Source organism: Meles meles, chromosome 1 (assembly GCF_922984935.1).
Source record: "Meles meles chromosome 1, mMelMel3.1 paternal haplotype, whole genome shotgun sequence".
Lineage (NCBI taxonomy): Eukaryota > Metazoa > Chordata > Mammalia > Carnivora > Mustelidae > Meles > Meles meles.
In genome coordinates, this window is record NC_060066.1 from 168,183,426 (window position 1) to 168,208,647 (window position 25,222).

The window sequence follows — 25,222 nt, forward strand, 5'->3', positions numbered from 1 at the left end:
GTCCCGAGGTAATGCTTTTTTACATTAAAATTTAATTAATTCATATATTTATACGTTTATTTATATACTTATGTGTGTATATACATTTATTTATTTATATGTTTGTTTGTTTGTTTATTTGAGGGCAGGGGGCAGAGGAAGAGGGAAGGAGAGAATGGTAGGCATGCTCCACACCCAGCTCTGAGATCAGGACCTGCGGGGAAATCAAGAGTGGGTGGTTTAACTGACAGGGCCACCCAAGCAACCCTTGATGTAACGCTTTTCAATCTCCAAAAAGTTACAAATACAGAATTTTGCTCAGATGTGTTGCAGACCCGTGGATTTATTTATTCACCACCTCTTTGCCACTTATCCTTTAGGTCTCACTTTCCTCAACTGCAAGATGGAGCTAAGAGCATTTTCTGCCTGATTTTGTCAAAATTAAATGATTCGTGTACAGAGGCGAGTGTGCTGCCTGGCATTTGGTTAAGGCGCCCAAGAAACGCCAGGTGCTGCTGTTATCATCACTGTTTACCTGGCAAGATTCCAACTGTGGGATGAGAGAGGGTGATTGAAAAACACAGAGTCAAAGGCTTGCGGTGCTTTCAGAGATGCGGAAATTCTCCGTGGTCTCAGAGACGAGCTTTGTAAACAGAAAAGAGCAACGCTCGGAGCCTGGCCATTTCCAAGACCTCTTCTGGAGGGCAGCCTGGTCAGCGTGCGGTCTGGGGTCCAGGGAGGGAAGGAGGGGAGAGGGAGGCTCACTGGCGCTGCACCCGGCGAGTGGGGCGAACAGCTGGGCCAGAGTTTCCACCCGGGGCGCAGTGGGGAGGGCGGCAGGGGCGGGGCAAAGTGGGGGCCGGGTGGGGAGAGGCGAGTTGGGCGGGGCCTGCAGGCGGTCTTGCAAGCTCAGCTGCAGGGACTGGCGGGGACGTCGCCTGCTCAGAGCTCAGCAGAGCAAGAGGAAGAGAGAGCTATGCTTGGGGCGGTGGGCTCCCTGGTGGCCACTGTCTGGGCGGTGCTCCATCTCCGCACCCTCCTGCTGGGTGCCCTCGCCTTTCTGTTCTTTGCCGATTTCCTCAAAAGACGGCGCCCAAAGAACTACCCACCAGGTCCCCTACCCCTGCCCTTCGTGGGCAACTTCTTCCATCTGGACTTTGAGCAGTCTCACCTGACGATTGAGCGGGTAGGAGCGGGCGAAGGTGCAGGGCTGTGCCGGGACCCTGACTTGCCGGACAAGGGCCGTCCTGGGGATCGAGGGCGGGCGGCTGGGTGGCTGTGCAGCGAATGCAGCTTCCTTGGTAAATCCTGCTTTGAGCCTCGATTTCCTCACTGTCAACTGGCATGATTATACCTGTCCTTTCTAGAAGTGAAATATTATTCACTGATTACTATTTAAGGGTGCCAGACATGTTACAGTCTTAACCCATTTAGTTGTGTATCTTGTTAAGTGTTATTGGAACATCCTGTTTACAATATGATCACTTTGTCCTCTTTAATATTTTTGTCGTGGGGGTGGGTGTTGGGGGAAGCTGTACTTACCTTCTCCGCTGTATTTCCTGAGTGTAAAATGATACAGGACTCCTTAAATCCTCACCACTTGTCAGTAACTTCGCCCCTCCTTTTCGGTCTCCTCCCTTGCTACCAGCTCTCACTAAAGTAATTTGTTTTAAATTGTCCCTCTGCTTAAATTTTCTTAGTGCTTCCTACTGCCTTCCAGAGTTAGGGATGCACTTGGAACTGTTCTTAACTCAGCCTCTCTCCACCTTTTTATAATTACGTGGCGCCAGGGTTTCCTAACTCTGTCCTGATTCCTTAAAATTCCCTCCAGCATCCAGCCCTCTCTCAAAAATCCTCAGCTGGTCTCCTGTCGCTCAGCTAGGTACCTCTGTTACCTGTCACTACCTAGCTGAGTGACAACACTGTGGTAGGTGACTGTGAAGGTTAAAACTATCAGTGATCAAACATGGCTTTCAGTAGGTGCACAACAAATATATGTTCCCCTTTTCCTAGACATACCCCGGGCACTATAAACACATGCTTCTATACTGAAGTATAGGTGGAGAAGGTTTTATCACTTTCTTGGAGAAACACCCAACTGGGAACACTAAGTGACAGGATTAGTAACAGAATTTTAAAGCAAGGCTCCTAAACCTATACCTTTGTTTAAGAACTATGTTGGGTGACCTGGTGGCTCAGTTGGTTAAGCAACTGCCTTCTGCTTAAGTCATGATTCTGGAGTCCCAGGATCAAGTCCCACACTGGGCTCCCAGCTCCATGGGGAATCTGCTTCTCCCTCTGACCTTCTCCTTTCTCATGCTCTCTCTCATGCTCTCTCTCACTCTCTCTCTCTCAAATAAATAAATAAAATCTTAAAAAAAGAAGAAAAGAAAAGAAAAAGAAAGAAAGAAATATATTGTTTAAGGGTGCCTGGCTGGCTCAGCTCAGTCAGTGGAGTATGCGACTCTTGATCTCAGGGTTGTGAGTTTAAGCCCGAGTTTGGGTGAAGAGATTACTTAAAATCTCTTTTGGAAAGAGGAAGAAATATGTTGTTTAATTTCCAAGTATTTGGAAATTTTCCTGCTTCTTTTTATTAATGATTTCCAATTTGATGTCACAATGGTAAAAGGATATATCCTGTATAATTTCAGGTCTTTTAAATTTGTTAAGGTTTGTTTTATGACCCAGCATACAGTCCCATGCATGCTTGAAAAAATGTATGTATTCTGCTACTGTTGGGCTGAGTGTTCTATATGTATTAATTAGATCTCATCGGATGATCCTGTTGTTTGGTTTTCTATGCCCTTCTTCCCTGACCTCTTATCCATCGATTCTGTCAATCACAAGGACAGGCATGTTGAAGTCTCCATTTCTCAATTCAGTTCTGGTAGTTTTTCATTTTTGTATTTGTCATCTCTGTTATTTGGAAGACGCATGTTAAAATTAATATATCGTCTTGGTGAATTGACTCTTTTTTTTATTATGTAGTATCTCTCCTCATCCCCAGTTATTTTCATTACCTGGGCTTTAGCTGATACGATACAGACACACCAGCTCTTTGGTGATTATCTGCATGGTGTGTACTGCATTCTTTCACTTTTAACCTATTTGTATCATTCTATTTGAAATGAGACAGCATATAGATGGATCTTTTTTTTTTTTAATTCTGCCAATCTCTTTTATTTTTTTTAAGATTTTATTTACTTATTTGAGAGATAGAGAGAGAACAAGCAGGAGGAGCAGTAAGCAGAAGGAGAAGCACACTCCCCGCTGAGCGAGTCCCCATGTGGGACTCCATCCCAGTACCCTGGGATCATGACCTGAGCTAAAGGCAGATGCATAACTGACTGAGCCACCCAGGTGTCCCAATCTCTGTCTTTTAGTTGGTGGATTTAGATCATAATAGTTAATGTAATTGTTGATAAGTTAATACTTAAGTCTGCCATTTTGTTATTTATTTTCTATTTTCCCCCTGTTTCTTATCCCCATATTACTCCTTTTCTGTCTTCCTGTGGGTCACTTGAAATTTTTTTAAAGAATTCCATTTTAATTTATTTATACTGCTTTTTAGTATATCTCTGGATTGTGTTTAAGTGTCTGCCTAAGGATTATAAGAGGCACATGTAGCTTAATGCAATCTACCAGTATCACCATTTTACCACATCAAGTATAATATAGATTCCTTACAACCAGTAGGTACTTTCATTCTCCCTGCTTTATAATTATCTTGAATATTATTTCTATATATGTTGAGAACCACATCAGACATTATAAACTTGTTTTTAAATGTTAAACACACTTTTTTTTAATTCAAGAGGAGAATAGTCCATTATATTTACCAATTTACCCTTTATGTTGCTCTTCCTTCATTCCCAAAGTTCCTAATTTTCTACCAGTATCATTTCCTTTTTACATGAGGAACTTTCTTTAGCCCTTCTTCTAGAGCTGGTCTGCTGGAAAAAACTTCTCTTAACTTTCCTTTACCTAAAAATGCCTTTATTTCGCCTTCATTTCTGAAGTATATTTTCACTTAATATAGAATTCTAGGTTGACAATTTCTTTCATTCAGCATTTTAAAATGTTGTACCACTACTTTCAGGCCTCTGTGATTTCAGATGAGAAATTTGCTGTGATTTGAATTGCTCCTCCCCATAAGTAATAAGTTGTTTTTCTCTGCCTGATGTCAAGAAGATTTTTTTGCTTTTATTATTTTAAAGATTTTATTAAGTTATTTGAGAGAGACAGAGAGAGAGAGAGAGAATCTGAAGCAGATCTGCGCTGAGTGCAGAGTCCAACCTGAGGCTTGATATCATGACCAAGGGATCATGATGTGGGCTGAAACTCAACTGACTGAGCCACCCAGATGCCCCAGGTTTTTTGCTATTAGTTTTCAGAGATTAGATTATGGTATGTCCTGGTGTTGATTTCTTTGAGTTTATTGGGTCATTAGATCTGTAGTTTGATCTCTTACCAAATTCAAGAAGTTTTCGGTCATTATTTCTTCAAATATTTTTTTTTAGTTCCACATCATTTTTCCTCTCTTTCTGGGACTCTTGGATGGATGGTGCAAATGTTACATCTTTTGTTATTCTAACATAGGTCCTGGAGGGTCAGATTTGTTCTTTTCAATCTATTTCCTCTGTGTTGTTCAGGTTGGATACAGTCTATTGATCTGTCTTCAGTTTCACTGGTTCCTTTGTCATTTCTGTTCTGCTGTTGAGTTGCTTTATTGAGGTTTTGTTTGGGTTACTGTATTTTTAAGTTTTAATTTTTCCCTTTGGTTCTTATATATATCTTTTATTTCTTTGGTAAGATTTACTAATTTTTTATTTTTAAAAGATTTTTTAATTAAAAATACTTTTTTATTATGAGGGTAGGGAAGAGCAGAGGAAGAGAAGAGGAGGGGAGAGAGAGAAAGAGGGAGAATCCCAAGCAGACTCTGTGCTGAGCATGGTACCTGATGGAAGGCTCAATCTCATGACTCTGAGATCATGACCTGAACAGAAATCAAGAGTCAGATGCTTAACACACTGAGTCAGTGAAGTGCCCCCAATTATTTTTAATTTTTTTAAGAATATTTGTAATTGTTTATTGAAACATTATAGCTGATTTAAAATCTTACTCCTATATTTCCAACATCACCATCATCTCAGTATTGGTATCCACTCATTCAAACTGAGATTTTCTTGGCTCTTGGTAAGATGAGTAATTCTGGAATATGTCCTGGACATGTTGTGCTTTATATGACTTGGGACATGTAAATTCTTCCATTTTGGTAGAGAATCAACCTGTTTATGGTCAGAAGCTCACCTTTGTGGATTGTGGCTCAAATGCCAATTTAAGTTATAAACCCTCTTCAGCGCTTCTAGTCTTCCCCTCTTACGTGTTATCCAGCCACAGAGGACTCCATCTCCACATTCTCATCAGTACAGGCTAGGGAGAATGAGAATGGAGACAAAAGACCACCCCCTCCCCCAGTCCTGGGTAGGGTAGCCTCTTCCTTACTGTAGGGAGGATGGAAGTCAGAGATCTATCCATATCTGCTCCATGGGGAAGGGGCATCTCCTTATTTCTGTAGAAGAAGGGTAGAAATAAGAATTCTTCCTCTTAACCCCTCCAGTTCGGGGGTGACAGTTACAGTTCAGCTCACAGACTGGGCAGGCAAGGGGCATTACCTTGTTACTACAAAGGTTGGGTAAAGACAAGTTCCCATCCATGTTTTCCACTGATGCAGCACCCATTAGGGTAGGGAAGAATCACATCTTTTTTTAATTCTGTTGCCTCCAGAATAGGGAAGGAGAAAGGTTAAAAAGTTTCTGTGTTATCTGGCCAAGCTTTTTCTGTCACTTTGGCTAGAGAAAACAGTTATTTTTGTTGTGCTATTAGAGTAATGATTAGTAGAAGGAGTAAAATGGAAATTCTTTTACTCAATCCTGTCTGGAAGGAAAATTTGATCTGTGCCCTTGTTTTACCATTAAGATAGAGCTGATTAGAAGGGGTAAGTGATTTACCTGTCATAAAACTGGCTAGTAGTGAAACTGAGGCTAGGATCTAATACATGGCCTGGTGTTTTCTCATCAGGTCAGACTGTTTTACTTCATATAGGTTCACATTTTTTATATTTTTGGTTGTAAAATAAATGGAGTCAAATGATTCATTCAGTTATAATGAATTTTACATTCCAACAATTTGAAAACATTAAGTACCAACGATTTGCTGGGTCTTGTATCAGGATTTAGATGTTCATTTTCATTTAATCTTCACAAAAAAACACACAAGTTAGGTATTCTCTTGTGGTGGTTCCATTTTGCCATTGAGGAAACTGGCGGAAAACAATAAAGTCTTTTGCTTGAGTTATTCAGCGTAGATAATGGCAAAAGGAGGAATCTCTGGAATCCAGGGCTTCTTGACTCTTACATCTATCCTCTACTTACGCCACTTGACTTTTCATGATAGAGGATAATGGATTCATTCATGGATTCATTTATGCAACACACATTTATGAAGTGTTTACCATAGAACAGCCACAACACAAAACAGTGTATGATGAAATGCGTGGTGTAGACTCATGGTAACCAAATGAGGTATCAGGAGATGAGATCACAGAGAGTGGGAAGCCCTAGAGAGAACTTCTTGTAGAATGCTGGGAAAAACTGGGGCTGAGCTTATGTTAGGCAAGTGGCCAAGTGGAGTTAAGGAGACAGGAGATTTTTTTTTTTTTTTAATCCAAGAAAGTGGCAGGAGCTAAAACATAGCAATAGTACAGTGAGGAAACTAGCCTGTTTAAATGGCATGATGGGAACTTTTCTTGTGTTATTTCCCCTATTTTCTGAACTTTCTCTATCACAGCTACATGACATATTAGATGAGCATTTATCAAAATTAGAGAAAACCTTGCTGGACTAAGGTGGGAGAATGGTAGATAAGGTGGATAAATGAATTAGTTAAGATACATATTAAGCTGTTTATAACAGAGACCTAAAAATGCAGTAATGTAAAAAAAGATTGAGACTTACTTTTCTTCCACAAATGAGTTCAGATGTAGGCAGGAAGTCAAGGAATGAGAGGCTACTTTATACCTCAAGGTCATCCAAAAACTCCAGTTCCTCCTACATTGTAGCTCTGGTCCTGCAACACCTTTGTGTCTGAGTTCTGCTCTGTAGAAAGAGGAGTAGGGAAGGTGTTGAGCAAGCAGCTTTCATTGAAGGCTGAGACCCAGAAGGGGAACACATCACTACTACTCCTGTACCATTGTCTACACCTGGAGAAGCTGGGGAATGTGATTCTTGATTGGGAAGTCATGTGGCTCCTTAATACTTAGGGAGTGCCATCACTCAGAAGAAGGGAGAATATCTTCATCCTTTCATTTAAAGATGAAAACTAAAGAGAGAGTTAGAAAGAGCCCAAACTTTATGCCCACAAGCTGTGTGCTAAATCTCTGTGCCTCCTTTTCTGAAAACTGAAAATGTTTTCTAGGATTGTTAAAAAAATCACATAACCCCATGAATATCAGTTTGTTGTCAGAGTGCCTAGCAGTTGATGCTTATTTCTGTATCTATACCACTCTTCCCTTTTCTTTAAAAATTGATAGCAAGAAATTAAAGGAAACCTACTGTGTTGCATAGCAGGCATACCTTCTCTGACCACCTCACTGGATGGGCGCCATTATCCCACTCTCTGGCCTCTTCCCCTTCACTGCTTTGTCAGTACCTTTCCAGAGTCCCTTTGCTAGAATATGCTCCCAAATATATCAATAACAATACATAAGTTTATTATTAATATTAGTATTATGGCTAATCCTGCCATAACTTCCATTTTGTGGATTTGGAAACTGAGACACAGAGAAGTCAGATAACTTGCCCCTAAATCACACAGAAACTCACAATTGGATTCACACATTTGTAGGACTTCACAGTCCAACCTCTTAAATACTCACTTCCATTGTGTCTCCTATTCAAACATCTCCAGACTTTCAGTTACAAACAGGACTCAAACTATTTCAGCTGGCATGAAGGCCCTCCTCCATATAGCTCAGATCGCCTTGCCAGCTTTGTCTCCTATCTCCTTACTCAAACGAGGAGCCTTGTCTCCTACCTCCTTACTTTTCCCAGGAACCTGTCCTGGCGCCTGGTCCCCCATGTGTTTCCTAACTTGACCCCATCGAATGACTTATTGTACAGAATAGTAAAAACAAGAACTGATTATGTTCCCATATGCTACTTTGGACTGTGAGCTTCTTTAATTTAAGAGCAGATCCATAACATACACTAGATTTTCAAAGGATTTTGTGACTCAGAATAGAGTAGGAACCCATTGTAAATGACGCTTTATTCCTTATTTCCTTAGGTCTGTTTTTCTTTTCTTCTTTCTCGCTTTCATTCTTTTTCTTTATCAGATAGAAATACTTCTGAACTATAAAAGCAATACAGGGAAGGCTGGGTGGTTCAGTGGGTTAAGCGTCCACCTTCTGCTCAGGACATGATCCCAGAGTCCTGGAATCCATGATTGCATGGAACTCCTTGCTCAGTGGGGAGCCTGTTTCTCCCTCTCCCTGCCGCTCCCCCAGCTTATGCTCGCTCTCTTTCTCTCTGACAAATAAATAAATAAAATCTTTAAAAAATAAAAATAAGCAAACAAAAGCAATACAAACACATTAAGAAAATATTTAGGAATACGATTTAGTGAGAGGGAGAGAATCTTGGCCCTCCTTGTGCCAACCTAGCCCCCCACACATACCCAAACATGCTGAGCAGTTCCTCTATAAGATTTGGTATATATCTCTCCAGACTCCTGTGTAATAAAATAAAAATTTCCTATTTGTAACTTTTAACTAGAGCTTCTACCAATCAGTGAGTAAAAAATTTGAACTTCCCAATTAAAAAATGGTTAGAAGATATAAACAATCTTTTTAAAAATAATACATATATTGGAGAAAAGGTGTTAAACCTTAGTAACATACAGAAACAGCATTCATTGTTTTGTCTATTAGAATGATATGTGCATGTGTACACATATGTGCCCGTTCACGCACATGCGCGCGCGCACACACACACACACACACACTGCTCAGGGCGGGTCACATCTGGAAGAAACAGACCTTCTCCCCTCCTGCCTGGGAAATGAGAATTGCTACACTTTTACTCTTTTCCTTTTCCTTTGTGTCTTTGTTCTGTGGGTTTTTGAGTTTAAGAACTTAGAAGTGGAATCTCTCCCAGTTGTCTGCCTCGTGGGTATCATGCTTCAAGCTCTTATCTCACTAACCCTCCATTCTAATTTTTCTTCATTCTAAAAATTTATTTTGTTCCACCTTACTATTTAAGTCCTTAATCCCACATTTGGAATTTTGACCATTTGTCTTAAATTTCCTGTCTCCTATTACTTTCATTCACCTTTTACAGTTACTGTGTGAATTCTTTTCTCTTTTTCTATCTTCCTTTCTGATATTAAGCCTATTTTAGCCTCCTGAATCATCGTATTTTTAATAACCTCTTTTGTTCTCTTGCTCTCTTGTTTGTGTAGTGACTTGGTGATTGTTGTACATTGGGCAGCGTGCTCTACACTACAATGTTCTCAGGTGCCCAGTGTGTTACACATTTACCTCCTGTAAAGTGATCAGCAAGATGATGGGCACAGTGCTCATGAGAACTCTTAGACACCACCATAGTCGATAAGAGGGTTCTGGGAGGTCATTTGACCTATCTATGATTACACAATTGACTATGCTGTGAAAGGCTCTGGTCCAGTTCTTTCGGACTAGAAATGTACATGGGCAGAGAGTCAGTAGAGCCAAAACTCTGGAAGAGCTCATTTCAGGAAATACTAATGGGGCACTGTGTCCCAGCCCAGTACAAGCTGAGATTCTAGGCTGTATAAACACATTGTTCATTAGAAGTCTTTCAGCTTAACCTGAAATTTTTAGCCATTCCAAAAACATCTTTTCTGGGTATTCTAAATTAGTCAAGAAATCCTTTTTTGACTAATTTAGAATACCCAGAAAAGATGTTCATCCAGGCAGTCAGCAAGATGAAACAACAAACAAAAAACACATTTGCTTGACGTTCATGGACCCATTCCTGGCATTTATAAGCAAATCTTGCCTCCACCCTTTCAGCAAGATAGGACAGACTGTGCTAGAGGCGAAGATTGTTGAAGACTCTGGGCTAAAAGGACAAGGGAGGCATTGAGTTCAGGCTTAGTTTTTTATGTGGGAGCAGGGTGGTGGAATGAGACTGGTGTAATCCATTGAAGTTGCTCCAATGAGGGGGGCGCTGGGGTCTTAGGCACTGAGGGTGGCAAAGGGGAGCACAAGGTCATAGGGATCCGGAAGGAGGGGCTGCAGACACATGCAGGAAATGGAACCCTTCTGTTTGTTACCACCGCCTGCAGCTAGCCACAGCCGTTGCAGATGAGAGGCAGGGGTAGGGTCTACTCAGAGTCATCTCTTGAATGAACAAGTCAGGAAATACCTTGATTAGTAGCCATTCACTCTCATCTAGCTCACTTGCACATACCTGCGTATTTGTGTGTACTTGTGACACACCACACACTCTTCCGTTCTCTTCCTCCCACTCTCTCCCTCCCTCCTTTTCCCTCCCACTAAACTCTAAGGGCCTGGTGCCTTCTCAGGCTCCAGTCTTTGTCTGAAAATCTTACATAATACCTGACAAATTCCCTCCACCACCCAGCAGCTTTGTTACCTTGGTGACATTCCTTGGGCTAGGACTCATTTTCCTTTTCTGAAAGACAAGGAAAATCATTAATGCCAGAGGGTGGTTGTAAGATTAAATAAAACAAACAGTGAAAAGGACCTCACATGGCACCCTGTGTTTATGTGCCTTCCTCCAGCACATCATCCATGTGCTCTCGTCCTCTCGTTGCCATGAGTCCAGTAATTCCTCAGAGACTCAGGCAGATGTGCACCAGGTACCGGAAAACCAAGTGCCTTTCACACAGTTGCTTTCATTCTTCCTCACCAAACTCTTTGAGGGAGTTTTTTTGTTGTTGTTTTGTTGTTGTTGTTGTTTCCTTTATGTAGCTGAAGCTCAAAAAAAAAAAAAGAAAGAAAAAAAAAAGTGAAACAACTTTCCCAAGAGCCCACAGCTAATGAACCATAAAGCTAAGGTGCCCACATAGTCCGGACTAGAGTGCTTTTCTGCATAGTTGGCCCCAGCTAAGGCTTGAATTTTCAGCCATCTAGCACATGTTGAGGAAAGGGACATTGTCTACTTCAACACCTGATTTACTAAAAAGTCCATGCTTGCAACTCCAAACTTACACTAAGCATATCAGCCTTCTTTGGCCTGTCACGTGTTCTGAATTCTCTCCCCTCACTAGACTCTAAGATGCTCCTGGGTTAGAGACCTTGTTTGTTTTATTATAGTTACATCTTCATGCCTTGTTCTTGGGAGAGTGGTGGATGCTCACTCAAGTTGTATAGGTTGAATATATGAATAAATATTTATAAAGAACATCCACATCCTGTAGTGAATTCAATTCAACTCTAGTAGAGAGGAGGGGAAAGGGAAACAGAGAAGAAATGTTCCCATCATGCCAAGGTACACACAGACTTTCCTCAGTACAAGATCTTCCCGAGCTACACAAACCCCCTCCATTCCCAGACACACAGACATATACATATTCAGTTGTGACTATTTTTCAGTTTGTGAAGAAATATGGAAACATTTTTAGCATGCAGCTTGGTGACTTGCCTGTAGTTGTCATAACTGGATTGCCCTTAATCAAAGAAGTCCTTGTCGACCATAACCAAATCTTTGTGAACCGCCCTGTGACTCCTGTCCGAAGACGTATCTTCAAGAGCAATGGTAAGTTTCTTAACCAATGTAAGATGGCTGTGTTTGATATTTTATGATCTGTTAAAGATGCCTCTGTGACTGTAATTCTCCAACACTCTCATGGAGCACGCCCATTATAAAATTCCTGAAATTAAAGAAAGCTGGATGCTGGATGCCCACAATTCCCTATTGAAGGCACCTCTTAGAGAACCTGGCAGGTTCTGTCAGGGATTTAGAAGAGGCTGTGTCTCCTGCATGAACTCACTCTGGAAACACTGATGAACAAGTAATTGCATTACTCAGTGATGGCGGAGAAAGAGGCAATGCATTTTCGTTCTCTCTGCTTCCTGCTCCAATCTCTTCCCCTAGACAAATCGATGTAGATCTGCTTCCTTCTGCTGCTTATGTAAGTCCTTCTTCTTGCCTCTAGTTCAGTGCTTTCTTGTTAGGACCGTTATGGCATCTTAAGCCTTCCATTCTGTGTTAGAACACTTCGGCAAGAATACTTAAAATTGTCATTAATAGATATAAACACTACTGTATGTTGGCTAACTGAACATAATAAATGAATGAATGAATGAATGAATAAAATGTCTGTAAACCCCCCAAAAATAAAAAATAAATTAAATGTTTATTCAGTTTATTGGCTATATATATTCAAGTTTTTGTGTTATTTCTTAAGTCACTTTTAGTAATTATTTCTTAAAAATTCATTTTAAAAAATAATAAATGCAAAACATTTAAAAATCTGAATGGATAACTCAAATCTATTACTCTACCAAAGCACCATTTTTTTCAGGTGCTTCTCAATTCCTTTTTGATACAGTTAATCTTCCAACACTACCAGGCACTACCTACAGGCACTATCAGCACAACAGTGAGTAGTGCAGATAAAATCTGTGTCCTTAGGTAACTTACATTCTATTCAGAAAGACCACATCAATTAGCTCTCATAACTTAAAGCATCAGTCTTATTAAGATATGTACAGGATGCATTTATTAGTGGCATCTAACTTAGTCCTTGGATTCAAGGAAAGCTAATGTAGATAAATGACAATCAAGTTAACAAAATGAAGAGGCAGTTGGGCACATAGACTAGAATAGAAAAAGTTCTTGAGATGGGAAGAAGAACAGTGAACTTGAGGAAGTAAAAGGTGGCCAGTGTGGCAAGTGCAGGGATTAAATGGAGATAACGGAAGGAAGATGGACCTCGAGCTTGGCCAGGAATTGTTCACACAAGTTCTTGTTAAGTGTTTTGGGTTTTATGCTAATAACAATGGAAACTCTTGAATGGTTTTAAGTAGACGAAGGAATCACCATATTTACATTGTACATTCTAAAATCTTATGTAGTTTGCCCTGTAGAAAATGGCATACAGGGAGCAAGAGACTATGGTAGCATTTTAGGTTAGAAAAGGTCGCAGTGTAGACTAGGGAGATGGCAATAAATGACAATAGAGTAGACTAGACCAGGTTAGTAGCAGTGAAGATTCACGAATTTAAGGAATCCAGGGGGGTAAATCCAATAAGATATGATGACCTAAATAGAGGGATATGGAAAGCTGAATGAGGTGAGGTAGACACCAAGTGGGTAGATAATGGACAGGAGGAATATTTGGAGTAGGACAGATGTTTAGTTTGGCTTGGGTGTGCAGTTGCATGGAGAACATCATGAATCCAATCATGGATATGCTGAGTTTGAAAGGCTTTTACGTAGGCAAAGGCAATCAAACAGCGGTGTATGTGTCTGGAGCTCAGGGACAGAAATAAATATTCACTATCAATAGATGCTATTTAAAAATTTAGGAGTTGATGAGATTTCCCAGGCATGGGGTTTTGGGGAAGAAGAGAAGAGGCTTTATAGCTTATCTTGAAGAACTTCATCATTTCAAAATTTGATAGAAGAGGATGAGCTAGCAATAGATATGGAAAGGAGGAAAATCTGGAGGGTGTACTCTCCTGAGCACCACTGGAAGGGAGGGCTTCAGGAGAAAAGTCCCTCATACTGCTGAAAGGTCAAGGAAGATTAGGTTGAAAAGTTTCCCTGGATTTGATAAGGATATGCTATCTCATGCAGATTGTGGAGGCAAAGTCAGACACTCAGAGGAGTTGGGAGTGTGAGGAAAAGAAAGGAGGTGGCCTTGGGGCGCCTGGGTGGCTTAGTGGGTTAAACCTCTGCCTTCGGCTCAGGTCATGATCTCAGGGTCCTGGGATCGAGCCCCGCATCAGGCTCTCTGCTCAGCGGGGAGCTTCCTCCTCTCTCTCTCTGCCTGCCTCTCTGCCTACTTGTGATCTCTGTCAAATAAATAAATAAAATCTTAAAAAAAAAAAAAAAAAGAAAGGAGGTAGCCTTTTCTGTGTTGTAAAACAAATGAATTTTTGAACATAACAAGATTTTTTTTCCTTTACCTTTCCATGTGCTATTCTTTCTGCATGGAATAGTCACTCTTCCTTGCTTTCTTGAGTCCTTCCTTATCTTTCAAGATCCAGTTTAGATAAGACTTTCTTGGAAAGCCTTGCCTCCTTATGAGTGTGTATTTTATCATATCCATGAGTGCATTCTTAGTATATAGCATAAAACAAATATTTAAGTATATTTATGTGACCAGTAATCAAAGCATGGGCTTTGGAATCCAGCAGATCTGAATTTGAATGCCTCTTCAGCTGGTTACTGTGACCCTGCAAAGTAAGGGTTATACCCATCTCATAGAGTTTCTGTAAGTGCTAACTTACATAATGCAATAAAAACACTCAGGTCTCTGCAGTACCAGCAATGAGGCTAGCCACTATATCCACTACTTTGGGATTATTTCCCTGAATAGTTCTCAAGTGGCTTAATGCCCTTCTTCCCACTAATACATATTCCCATACCATTTGCCATATATTTACATAATAGAATAAGAATATCATAATGTTGGCTTTTTTTTTTTTTTTCCAGGATTGATCATGTCCAATGGTCAAACATGGAAGGAGCAAAGAAGGTTTACCCTGGCGACACTAAGAAACTTTGGTCTAGGAAGAAAAAGCTTAGAGGAACGCATTCAGGAGGAAGCCCATCACCTCATCCAGGCAATAGAAGAAGAGAATGGTGAGTTGTTTCCTAGGACAGATGCAGGAGATTGTGACTCATTCATTCACTCACGGAACAGATACTTACTAAGTGCCTAAGTACCTATCTTGTGCACAGCACCATGCCAGGCACTGAGAATGTTACAGTGAACAGCCAATCATGAACTTGCCTTCACGGAGCTCTAGGGTTACGCACAGGAGGACTGGTATTAAACACATTACTGATTTTAAACGCTGGTCGTTAGTATGACTTCCCAGCTATTGACCGAGTCCTCCCTGTATGTCAGACCCTGTGAGGGGGCTGTGGTCAGAGCCTCACAGGCAGGTCTATACTCAGTGTGTTAAATGTCATGAAGAGCAGACTCTCAGTAGAAAAGAGAAACAAGCGAATCAAAGGATTCATCTCTTCTTCCACCTCCAGGACAGCCTTTCAACCCTCACTTCAAGATGAACAATGCAGTTTCCAATATTATTTGCTCGATCACCTTTGGGAAGCGCTTTGAGTATGAGGATGAACAGTTTCAGGAATTGCTGAGGTTGCTGGATGAGGTCACATGTCTGGAGGCATCAATGAGATGCCAGGTAAGGGGTTTTCTTTCTGCACCTTGGACAAGAATACTGGAGCTGATGTCAGACACAGATGGGTTCCTACTAAATATCATCTTTTTGTTTAAGCTAAAGTTATCACCTTTTATCAAACTTATTTGAAATCAATCTGTTGACTTTAGTGTTTTTTTTAAAGATTTTATTTATTTATTTGACAGCAAGAGAGAGAGATCAGAAGTAGGCAGAGAGGCAGGCAGAGAGAGAGAGAGAGGGAAGCAGGCTCCCCGCCAAGCAGAGAGCCCGATGTGGGACTCGATCCCAGGACCCTGAGATCATGACCTGAGCCGAAGGCAGCGGCTTAACCCACTGAGTCACCCAGGCACCCGACTTTAGTGTTTTTTGATAGTATTATTGGATATTTACTACATACAAAGAACATTTCTAATATGCATACAAAGAATAAAATTTCCATGTTATATACCTATACATCCACGTCATTTTATCTAAAAGCAGGATATTGCTCCTGCCTTTGGATCCCAACCCTCCATGTCCCTCCCTAACCCAGCCACTCTGCTGGCCCCAGAAGTACTTTTCTGTGCTTGGCTTCTCCCTCGGCAGATTCTTTGCAGATTATCTGTCAGTTGCTCTTTTCTTTTTTAAAAATCTGAATAGTATTTCATGGTATGAATATGCCACTGTTTGTTGCTTTATTCTCTATTGATGAACATTTGGGTTGTTTCCAGTTTGGGGATGTTATGAATAGCTGCCATGAACATTCTTGTACCCTTGTTCATGTGGACACGCCCACTCATTTCTCTTGAATTTATACCTGGATGTAAAAGATGCCTAAAGGTTTCAAAAGCAGTTACATTACTTAGCTGCCCATCCACACTTGACATTATCAATCTTCTCATTCCATAGGGTATAGACCTTTGGGGTTCAAACATCACCCTTTCCTTGGTGGACCCTGCTCTCCATTTTGTCCCTCTGGGTCTGTGAGTCTGTCAGAAACTGCTCAGCTTCGGGGCGCCTGGGTGGCTCAGTGGGTTAAAGCCTCTGCCTTTTGCTCAGGTCATGATCCCAGGGTCCTGGGATCGAGCCCCGCATCGGGCTCTCTGCTTGGCAGGGAGCCTGCTTCCTCCTCTCTCTCTCTCTCTGCCTGCCTCTCTCCCTACTTGTGATCTCTATCTGTCAAATAAATAAATAAAATCTTTAAAAAAAAAAAAAAGAAACTGCTCAGCTTCTTGGTCTCTCAACCACTTTCCTGGATTTGAAAGACACTTCTATGGGAAAAGTGGCCCTGTTAAGCCCACCTCTCTAGTATCTAAAAGTGGATTTATTTTTATTTATTCCTGACAAGCATCTTTGCCTGGAGCTTTATGGACCCATCGCATCAAAACCAATAAAGCAGTTAGCGTGATTCCTGACACATTTGAAGTATGCAATGAATGTGAGCTATCATTATTGTCAAAGCTATTTTGAATTCCTTGTTCTCATTTCTAATCATAGCAGTCCCAGTTCAATAATTCCATGTTCTCCAGTCCTATTAAGACAGAAAGTCGTTAAGAGTTCAATGGGTACCCAGTTGATGTTACCCAAGGAAAAGTAATTCCTGAGAGGGTAAGAAGAGGCAGTAGGGTAAGGTTATTAAGTATTTCTTGGAGTCTCAAAATAGGCCAGACATCTTGATGGACAAATATGTACTTTATCTCAGTTAATTAAAAAAAAAGGGGGGGGGGGCGCCTGGGTGGCTCAGTGGGTTAAAGCCTCTGCCTTTCGCTCAGGTCATGATCTCAGGGTCCTGGGATCGAGCTCCGCATCAGGCTCTCTGCTTGGCAGGGAGCCTGCTTCCTCCTCTCTCTCTCTCTGCCTGCCTCTCTCCCTACTTGTGATCTCTATCTGTCAAATAAATAAATAAAATCTTTAAAAAAAAAAAAAAGAAAAAACCCTTTAAAGATGAAATGAGGCATCATGGTGTATACAAGCAGATATGGGAGTGTGTAAGCAAATCCAGATAGTGGTCCACTGGTTTTGTGCTAGGTGCTATATGGATCTCATGTCATCCAACCACCAGAATAATCCCAGGGCCCCACTGGCAGCTATTTAAACTAAGGAGCAACAAATTGTATCATTGTCATTATCGTCATCGTCATTACCACCAAAATATTATAGTTAAAAAGAAGCAGAGCTAATGGACCTATATCTGTCTCATTTTAAGTCTAGGTGACCTTCCATTTTGTCATGCTCCTTTCTACCAGATATTATTAGAGAAAATATTTTTAAAAGTGCTTTCTTTCAGTAAAATGTCTTACCTACATGGAGCTTATGTCATAGCAGGGCAGACAAATACATACACATGAAACACATATATGTATCTTACACACACATATATATTAGTGATAATTACCACAAAGGAGAATGAAACAGGATAAGGGAATGGAGAGAGGGTGGCAGGGGTGCTTAGAGGATCATCAGCTTCTAAGACCTCTCCAAGTTGCTGATATTTGGAGCAGCACTTTAATGAAATGAGGGGCTGGAGTTCTACAGATTTCAGAGGAAGAGTGTTCTAGCTGGAAGGAATAGCAAATGCAAAGGCCCAAACAAGAACATCCTTGATGTCATCATAGAGGCCAGTAGTGCTGTGCTGGAGTGAGTGAGTGAGAGTAAGATGGCAGGGAGTGATAGCAAAGGGGGTGACAGTTGTGTGTGGGGGAGGGGACAAGGAGGGGTTGGCTGGTGCATGCAGAGCTTATGTCAGGAGAATGATGTAGAGTCATGGAAAGTCACTTGAGGATTGAGAGCCAAGAAATAATGATCTGATTAAACTATTAAATGATGCCTCTGGCAGCTGTGAAAAACAGACTGGGAGTGGGTTAAGAATGGAATCAGTGAGGCTGATGGAGGCTGTCACAGCACCCACGTAAGAAATGTTGGTGATTTGTACTAGGGGACAATATGGCTGGGGCAGTGAGATGTGGATACACTTTGGATGGAGTGCTGAAATGCTTTGCCAGCAGGTGAGAAGAGAACGAGAGAGAAGAGTTAAGGTTTTAAGAGCAAATAAATGAAAGATAGAGATTATCAATTACTTTGCCTTGAAAAATGGGCATCAGATTGTCTCTATGAGTGTTTTCTTTCTCTCAATTAGCTCTACAATCTCTTTCCATGGATTATGAAATTTCTTCCTGGACCTCATCAAACACTCTTTAGCAACTGGGAGAAACTGAAATTGTTCATCGCTCATATGACTGAAACCCACAGGAGAGACTGGAATCCTGCTGAACCAAGAGATTTTATTGATGCTTACCTCAAGGAAATAGAAAAGGTGAGGGAACCAAACTTGTTTCTTTGTTCTTAAAGAGCAAATGGGGGTATACTTGTCTCCCATTGCTGCTGTAACAAATTACCACAAACCTGGGGTTTCCAAACAACACAGATTTATTCTCTTTCAGTTCTGGAGGTCAAAAATCTGAAAGCAGTTTTACTGGGCTAGAATCAAGGTGTTGGCAGGGCTGGTTCCTTCTGGAGTCTCTAAGAAAGAATCTGTCTCATTGACTTTTCCTTCTAGAGGCTGCCTTGATTTATAGCCACTTTATCTATCTTCAAAGCCAGTATGTAGCCTCTTCTCTGTTATCATTCTTACATCTTCTCTTTATGACCCCCTTGCCTCCCTCTTATAAAGACTCTTGTAATTACTTTGAATTATCCATAGTAATCTTCCCACATCAAGAATCTTAACTTATGGGGCACTTGGGTGGCTCAGTGGGTTAAGCCTCTGCCTTCAGTTCAGGTCATGATCTCAGGGTCCTGGGATCGAGCCCCACATCGGACTCTCCGCTCAGCGGGAAGCCTGCTTCTCCCTCTCTGCCTGCCTTTCTGCCTACTTGTGATCTCTCTCTCTCTCTGTGTCAAATGAATAAATAAAATCTTAAAAAAAAAGAATTTTAATCATAACCACAAAGTCCCTTTTGCCATATAAGGTAACATCCACAGGTTTCAGAGATTAGGATAGGGACACCTCTGTGGATCATTACTTAATTTACCACAGGGCAGTCAAAATAGAGGCAGCCTTTCATAGAGTGTAGGAGCAGCATTAACTCAGGATTGATAAGGTAACTAGAAGTAAAGATAGGGGTTGAACGATATTTGGCTTGAGGCCTTGGGGATGCCCAAATACTGCCTGTTCAACTTCTGTTCTCCACCCTTTGCCCATATCTGAAGGAGCTATATATAAAAGGAAAACTAACAAATAAGCTTCAAAGGACTCTTTCATTTTTAGCTGGACCTGTGCCCAGTTGACTGCCCCTTCCCTCAGCCCCCAGCACAGAACACAAGAAGCGCTAAGCTGGATGCCAGAGTTCAAGCTCAGGGCCGGGTGGGACTTTTGCCTTCCTCCCTGATCTTCCTACCACCCACTTTTCCAATATTATAGGAAAGACGCAGGGAAAGGCCACATTGGATGGACTGCCTTTAGCACAGTAACTCCTGTGGTCAACGAACATCCAGGCATCAGTGTCGTAATCTTTCACTCGTCAGCTTAGTTGAGCCTCCTCTTGGGGTTGATAGATTGGTGGATTTCTATCTACCTCCTCTTTTATTTCACCATATTGGATAACATTAGTAGAAGCACTGATCTCTCCACAGAGGAGGACACTTTCCTTTCTAAATGTTGTGGAGGCATGGGGCCACACATTGAGAGGATTGTTGACAAATTGAAGCTTCCAGGGAAGGTGAAAAAGATGATGGAGGGCTATGAGGCTGATGGATTCAACTTTCTTGGTGTCACCTAGAAAGGAAGAGGTTAACAGGGAAATATGAGAATTGCTTTATGTAAGAGGAATTCAATTTATTCTTCCTGGTATCAGTACAAGCATGTGTTGAGTATTTGTTACGTGCTTTTTATATCTCATGTAATTCATAATGCCATCTTAAAGGGCATGTGTATTTCATTTCTCTTTCATGAAACAGGAAACTGAGGTGCAGAGAGATTAAGTGACTTGCCCCAGGGTCATGCAGATAGTTTATAACGATACAGCTAATATTGGAATCCAGGCCTGTCTTTCTATTAAACTGTTTCTCTTTCCACTGTACTAATAGATTCTCCCAAATTATAGGCATAAATGAAAAAGTTATCTTGATTTTCATCCACCATAGCCAACAAAAGCTTCCAGCACTTGGGGCAGGAGGATGCTAGTGATATTGTGTAATAAGCCTCTACCTCTTGAGCTGGCCAAGAGGGATCTTTTCTTCCATGTTCTCACCCTACAGTGAAGCCCCTGTGTATTGTAGCAACCAAGAACCAACTGAATAAACCAATAAACATTGTGCTTTCTAGAACAGGGACAATGCTACATCAAGTTTCCATGAAGAAAACCTCATCTATAGCACCCTGGACCTCTTCTTCGCTGGAACCGAGACAACTTCAACAACACTGCGCTGGGGTCTGCTTTACTTGGCCCTCAACCCAGAAATCCAAGGTGAGCATGTCAGTGATTGTCCCTGGGCTAGGACAGAATAGTACCTCCTGGAGCATACTGCCCTCTAGCTGGGGCTAGAAGATAGCATGGTAGAACGAAAAGCTAGGACAATCATGAGGTGATAGGGGCTTGAAAACAGGTACCTTCTTCAGTTTTTCTGTTGGATTCGGATGGGTTCACATCACAGCAATATAACAGAGTCCCTGTCCTCAGGAAACTCAGAGTCTAGAGGGGAGGCAATGGAGTCAATTGACATTGCGGTGAGTTCCAGGAAAAGACTGACATTCTTACATGAAATCTGGTTACAGCCTTCCATCCTTGTAAGTAACGTCTTCCGTTGCCCTGTGGATAATGTTCAGACTCCTTAGTCTGGCATATCATGCCCTCTGATGTGCCTCCTTCTGTCTGTCCAGCCTCAGCTCCACCCACCCTGCATGGTGGTCTCACTAAATTACATGGTTGTTTTTTGGTTTTTGTTTTGGTTTGGTTTTTGGTTTTTTGGTTTTTTCCCTTGTTTTGTACTGTCCTTATTTATGCCTCTGCCATCAGGACTGCTCTTCCCTTTACCACTTGTGTAGTCCCCAATTTCTCTATATGGCAAATCACCAGTTGGCGCTTGAAGAAATCTGCTCAAATACAACCTCCTCTTAGATGTTCCCCCCTGCTTGTAGGAAACTACTTCCTTTAAAGATGACTTTAGTATTATTAGGATTATTTTCCTCCTCTAGAGATGCCCTAATGCCTCCACTGCTGTGCTGATTGCACATTATTCATGTATCTTCCCCAAAGACTGTTGTCCATTCAAAGCAGTGATGGTTGTAGTCTTCTTCTTTTTTTTTTTTTTTTTTCCTCTAGGACCCAGAACAGTTTGAGCATATGAGAGACGGGATATTAGGATACAGTTTTTCAAACTGTGGGTAACACTTTATTAATGGGACATAAAATGAATTTAGTAGACCAAGACCAACATTTTTTCCTAAAATAAAAATAGAATAGATCAGATCAGAGTACTTCCTATGTAGTGAGGATAAATTTGTTCATATTTTTTTCCATAATTTTTTCCATAATTATACATTATATTTTTTTCCATAATTATACATAGAAATATGTTTTATATGTGTATGTATTTGTGTTTACGTGCCTTTAGTCATGATGTAAAATGCTTTTAGAACTATGAATTATATTTTCTAAAAAGTTGAAAAGCTACCTCATTAGGATATAGATTTGGCTTCTATAATAGGGTCTCTAAAATAACAATAGCTTAAAATGATGAGATGTTTATACCCATCTTCATAGCAACTTTATTCACCACAACTAAAAGGCAGAAGCAACCCAAGTGTCCATCAATGGAAGAATGGATAAACAAAACTATTCAGTCTTAAATAGGAAGGAAATTCGGACACATGCTCTAACATGGATGAACCTTCAGGACATTATGCTAAGTTAAAGAATACAGTCACAAAAAGACATATACTGATACTTCCATTTACATGAAGTTTCTAGAGTAGCCAAATACATAGAAACAGAAAGTATAATGGTGTTTTCCAAGGGCTTCAGGTAGGAGAAAATGAGAAGTTATTGTTTAATGGATGTACAGTTTCAGTTTATCAAGATAAAAATTCTGGAGATTGGTTGCACAATGTGATTTTATATATATATGTATGTATGTATATATATGTATATATACGTATATACATACACATATATATAATCATTAAGCTGTATGCTTAAATATGGTTAATATGGTAAATTTTATGTCACATATGTTTTACCACAAGTTAAAAAATGTTTTAAATGGCCAGTGAGAAAGAAATTCACTTTCTCTATTTCCGTCTAAAGTAAAAAAGCCTGCTCTGGACTCTGCAGAGCCCTCTGGGTTCTAAGGTCCTCCCAGCATGTTGCTCCGTTGTATCTAGAATGATGCCCTTGTTTGCACTCTCAAAGGTGGCTCACTTCAAGCGCTGCCTTTCCTCAAAGAGGAAGAGAAGAAGGGAAGAAGGAAATGCATACCCTTCCTTTAAGGATATGTTTTAAGTATTAAACATCGCTTCTACATATAGTCTGTTAACCAGAACCTAGTTACGTGGTCACACTTAGTCACAAGGGAATCTGGGAAATGTAGTCTATAGCTAGGCAACCAGGAGTCCCACTAAAATCTCTACTATTGTAGAAAAAGAAAAAAGAGGAAAAAAGGTATATTGGGGCACAGTTAGAATTTTCTTTGACTTGCTGGGTGCTCACCTAAATCAGTTCATGTAAATCTCAAGATCTCCTTAAGAGGAATGTAGATCATCCTCACTAAGAAGAGAAAACAGAGGCTCAAAGAGTTTAAGTAACTTGCAGCAGTAATACAGCAGAGCAAGGGTTTGCAACCAGATATATCGAAATCCAGGCCCACTTTTCACTCTGAAATACCTCCTGAGAAACGAGAGTCTATAGTGCCCGATATAGTTTTAGCCTGCTTTCTTTCTTTCTTTCTTTCTTAGTCATTTTAATCCTGATTATTCCATTCTTCAGCTTAATCAGGCTTGAGGAAGGTTGTGGAATAATAGAATAATAGAATGTCCTTTTCCAGAAAAAGTCCAAGCTGAGATCGACAGGGTGATTGGCCGGTCACAGCTGCCGAGCTTAGCCACTCGAGAGTCCATGCCCTACACCAATGCTGTCATCCACGAGGTGCAGAGAATGGCAAACATCATCCCCCTGAACGTGCCCAGGGAAGTGACAGTTGATACCACGCTTGCTGGATACTACCTGCCCAAGGTAACCAGGGACTCCCAGCCTCAGATCCTCAAGGCCATCTTTTTAAATGGTAGAAACTGTGACCCATACCCTTGTCCTAGGGAATCGCTTACATGCGAAGAGTGCTGTGTTACACCTGAGATAATACTGGCTTTTTTCCCTATGTGTGGTCTTTGGAATGTTAATTCAACTAGACATTAACAGGTATTATGGAGGGGAAGGAGGATTCCATGGTCGAGTATGATTAGGCAAAGACCGGATTTTCTTTGCTGTGGGATGTCTCCGTTTTTTGTTTTTTAACCATGTGATGTGCATTGTGGATCTTTGTGCGGATATAGCAAGTGGCAATTCTCAGTCAGACTTTGTCGCGGGGCCCTTTGCTTTGCCAGGGTGGAGTTTCTCACAGCACTAGGGACCTGCCAGACCTTGAAAATTCTGCTTCATAATTATGGCATTATAGAATATCGAAGAATGAAGGGACATTTGAGACTACCTGGGCCGATATCACATTCATGCTGGTGTTTTTAGCATGGTATTCCCCACAACTATTTTTTCCAGCTTTTACCTACAGCCCTGTGTGGGGCTGTGTCACAAGGGAGACCAATCCAGGCGGTTGTGATAGTAATTACTCAGAAGGGAGAGAAGGGAACCGATGCTTATTAAGCAAGGAGTGTGTGTCCTGGATTCTTGTATATTTTTTCAGAAGGTCTTAATCAGTCCTCGGAATAACTGTTATCTCCACTTAATAAATTCGGAAGTCGAGGCTCAGGAGTGGTTAAGCTAGTGTAAGAGCTCAACTACGAAATAACAAGGGTAGAGTTCCAGAAGCAGATCTGTTCCATTTCCCAGGTGCGTCTTTTCTGTACTACACCATGTTCTCTCCACGGGAACTGCTTTACTTGCCCTTTAAAAGAGTCTCTCTGCAGTTGTTTTCGGTTGGTCTCTGTTAAATCCTATCCTTGCAAAGGAGATTTTTTTAAATTCTTTATTTAAATTTAATTTAGTTAACATATACTATATCAGTAGTTTCAGGGGTCGCATTTAGTGATTGATCAGCTGCATATCACACCCAGGGCTCATTACACATCAAGTGCCCTCCTTAATGTCCCTCACCCAGTTACCCCATCCCCTCACCCAGCCCCCCCTTGGGCAACCCTCAGTTTGTTTCCTGGAGTTCACCATCTCTTATGGTTTGCCTCCCTCTTATTTTCATCTTATTTTATTTTTCCTTCCCTTTTCCTATGTTCATCTGGTTTGTTTCTTGAACTCCACATATGAGTGAAATCATATGATATTTTTCTCTGACTTATTTAACTTAGAATTACACCATCTAGTTTCATCCATGTTGTTGCAAGTGGCAAAATGCCATCCTTTTTGATGGCTAATATTCCTTTGTTTATATATATCGCACCTTTATCCACTCATCTATTGACATCTGGGCTCTTTCCATATTTTGGCTATTGTGGACATTGTTGCTATAAACATTGGGGTGCATGTGCCCTTTCAAATCACTAAGTTTCTATCCCTTGGATAAACACCAGGTAGTAAAATTGCCAGGGTATAGGGTAGCTCTATATTTAACTTTTTGAGGAATTTTCATACTGTTTTCGAGAGTGGC

The 25,222-nt window shown here is 41.0% G+C and overlaps 1 protein-coding gene across 2 annotated transcripts in view; it reads left to right on the forward strand.

Annotated features, from left to right (window-relative positions):
• Window positions 1-881: 881 nt before the first annotated feature.
• Window positions 882-25,222, forward strand: part of LOC123941145 (cytochrome P450 2J2) — a 35,524-nt gene continuing 11,183 nt past the window's right edge. The window contains exons 1-7 of one of the 2 annotated variants that reach the window (XM_046004049.1): window positions 882-1,165; window positions 11,639-11,801; window positions 14,709-14,858; window positions 15,261-15,421; window positions 18,534-18,710; window positions 20,721-20,862; window positions 23,438-23,625. In XM_046004049.1, coding sequence (XP_045860005.1) covers window positions 956-1,165; window positions 11,639-11,801; window positions 14,709-14,858; window positions 15,261-15,421; window positions 18,534-18,710; window positions 20,721-20,862; window positions 23,438-23,625 — 1,191 coding nt within the window. In that variant the 5' untranslated portion in view covers window positions 882-955. Of the gene's footprint in view, window positions 1,281-11,638; window positions 11,802-14,708; window positions 14,859-15,260; window positions 15,422-18,533; window positions 18,711-20,720; window positions 20,863-23,437; window positions 23,626-25,222 lie in introns of both variants that reach the window. The other variant, XM_046004057.1, reaches the window with a different exon arrangement.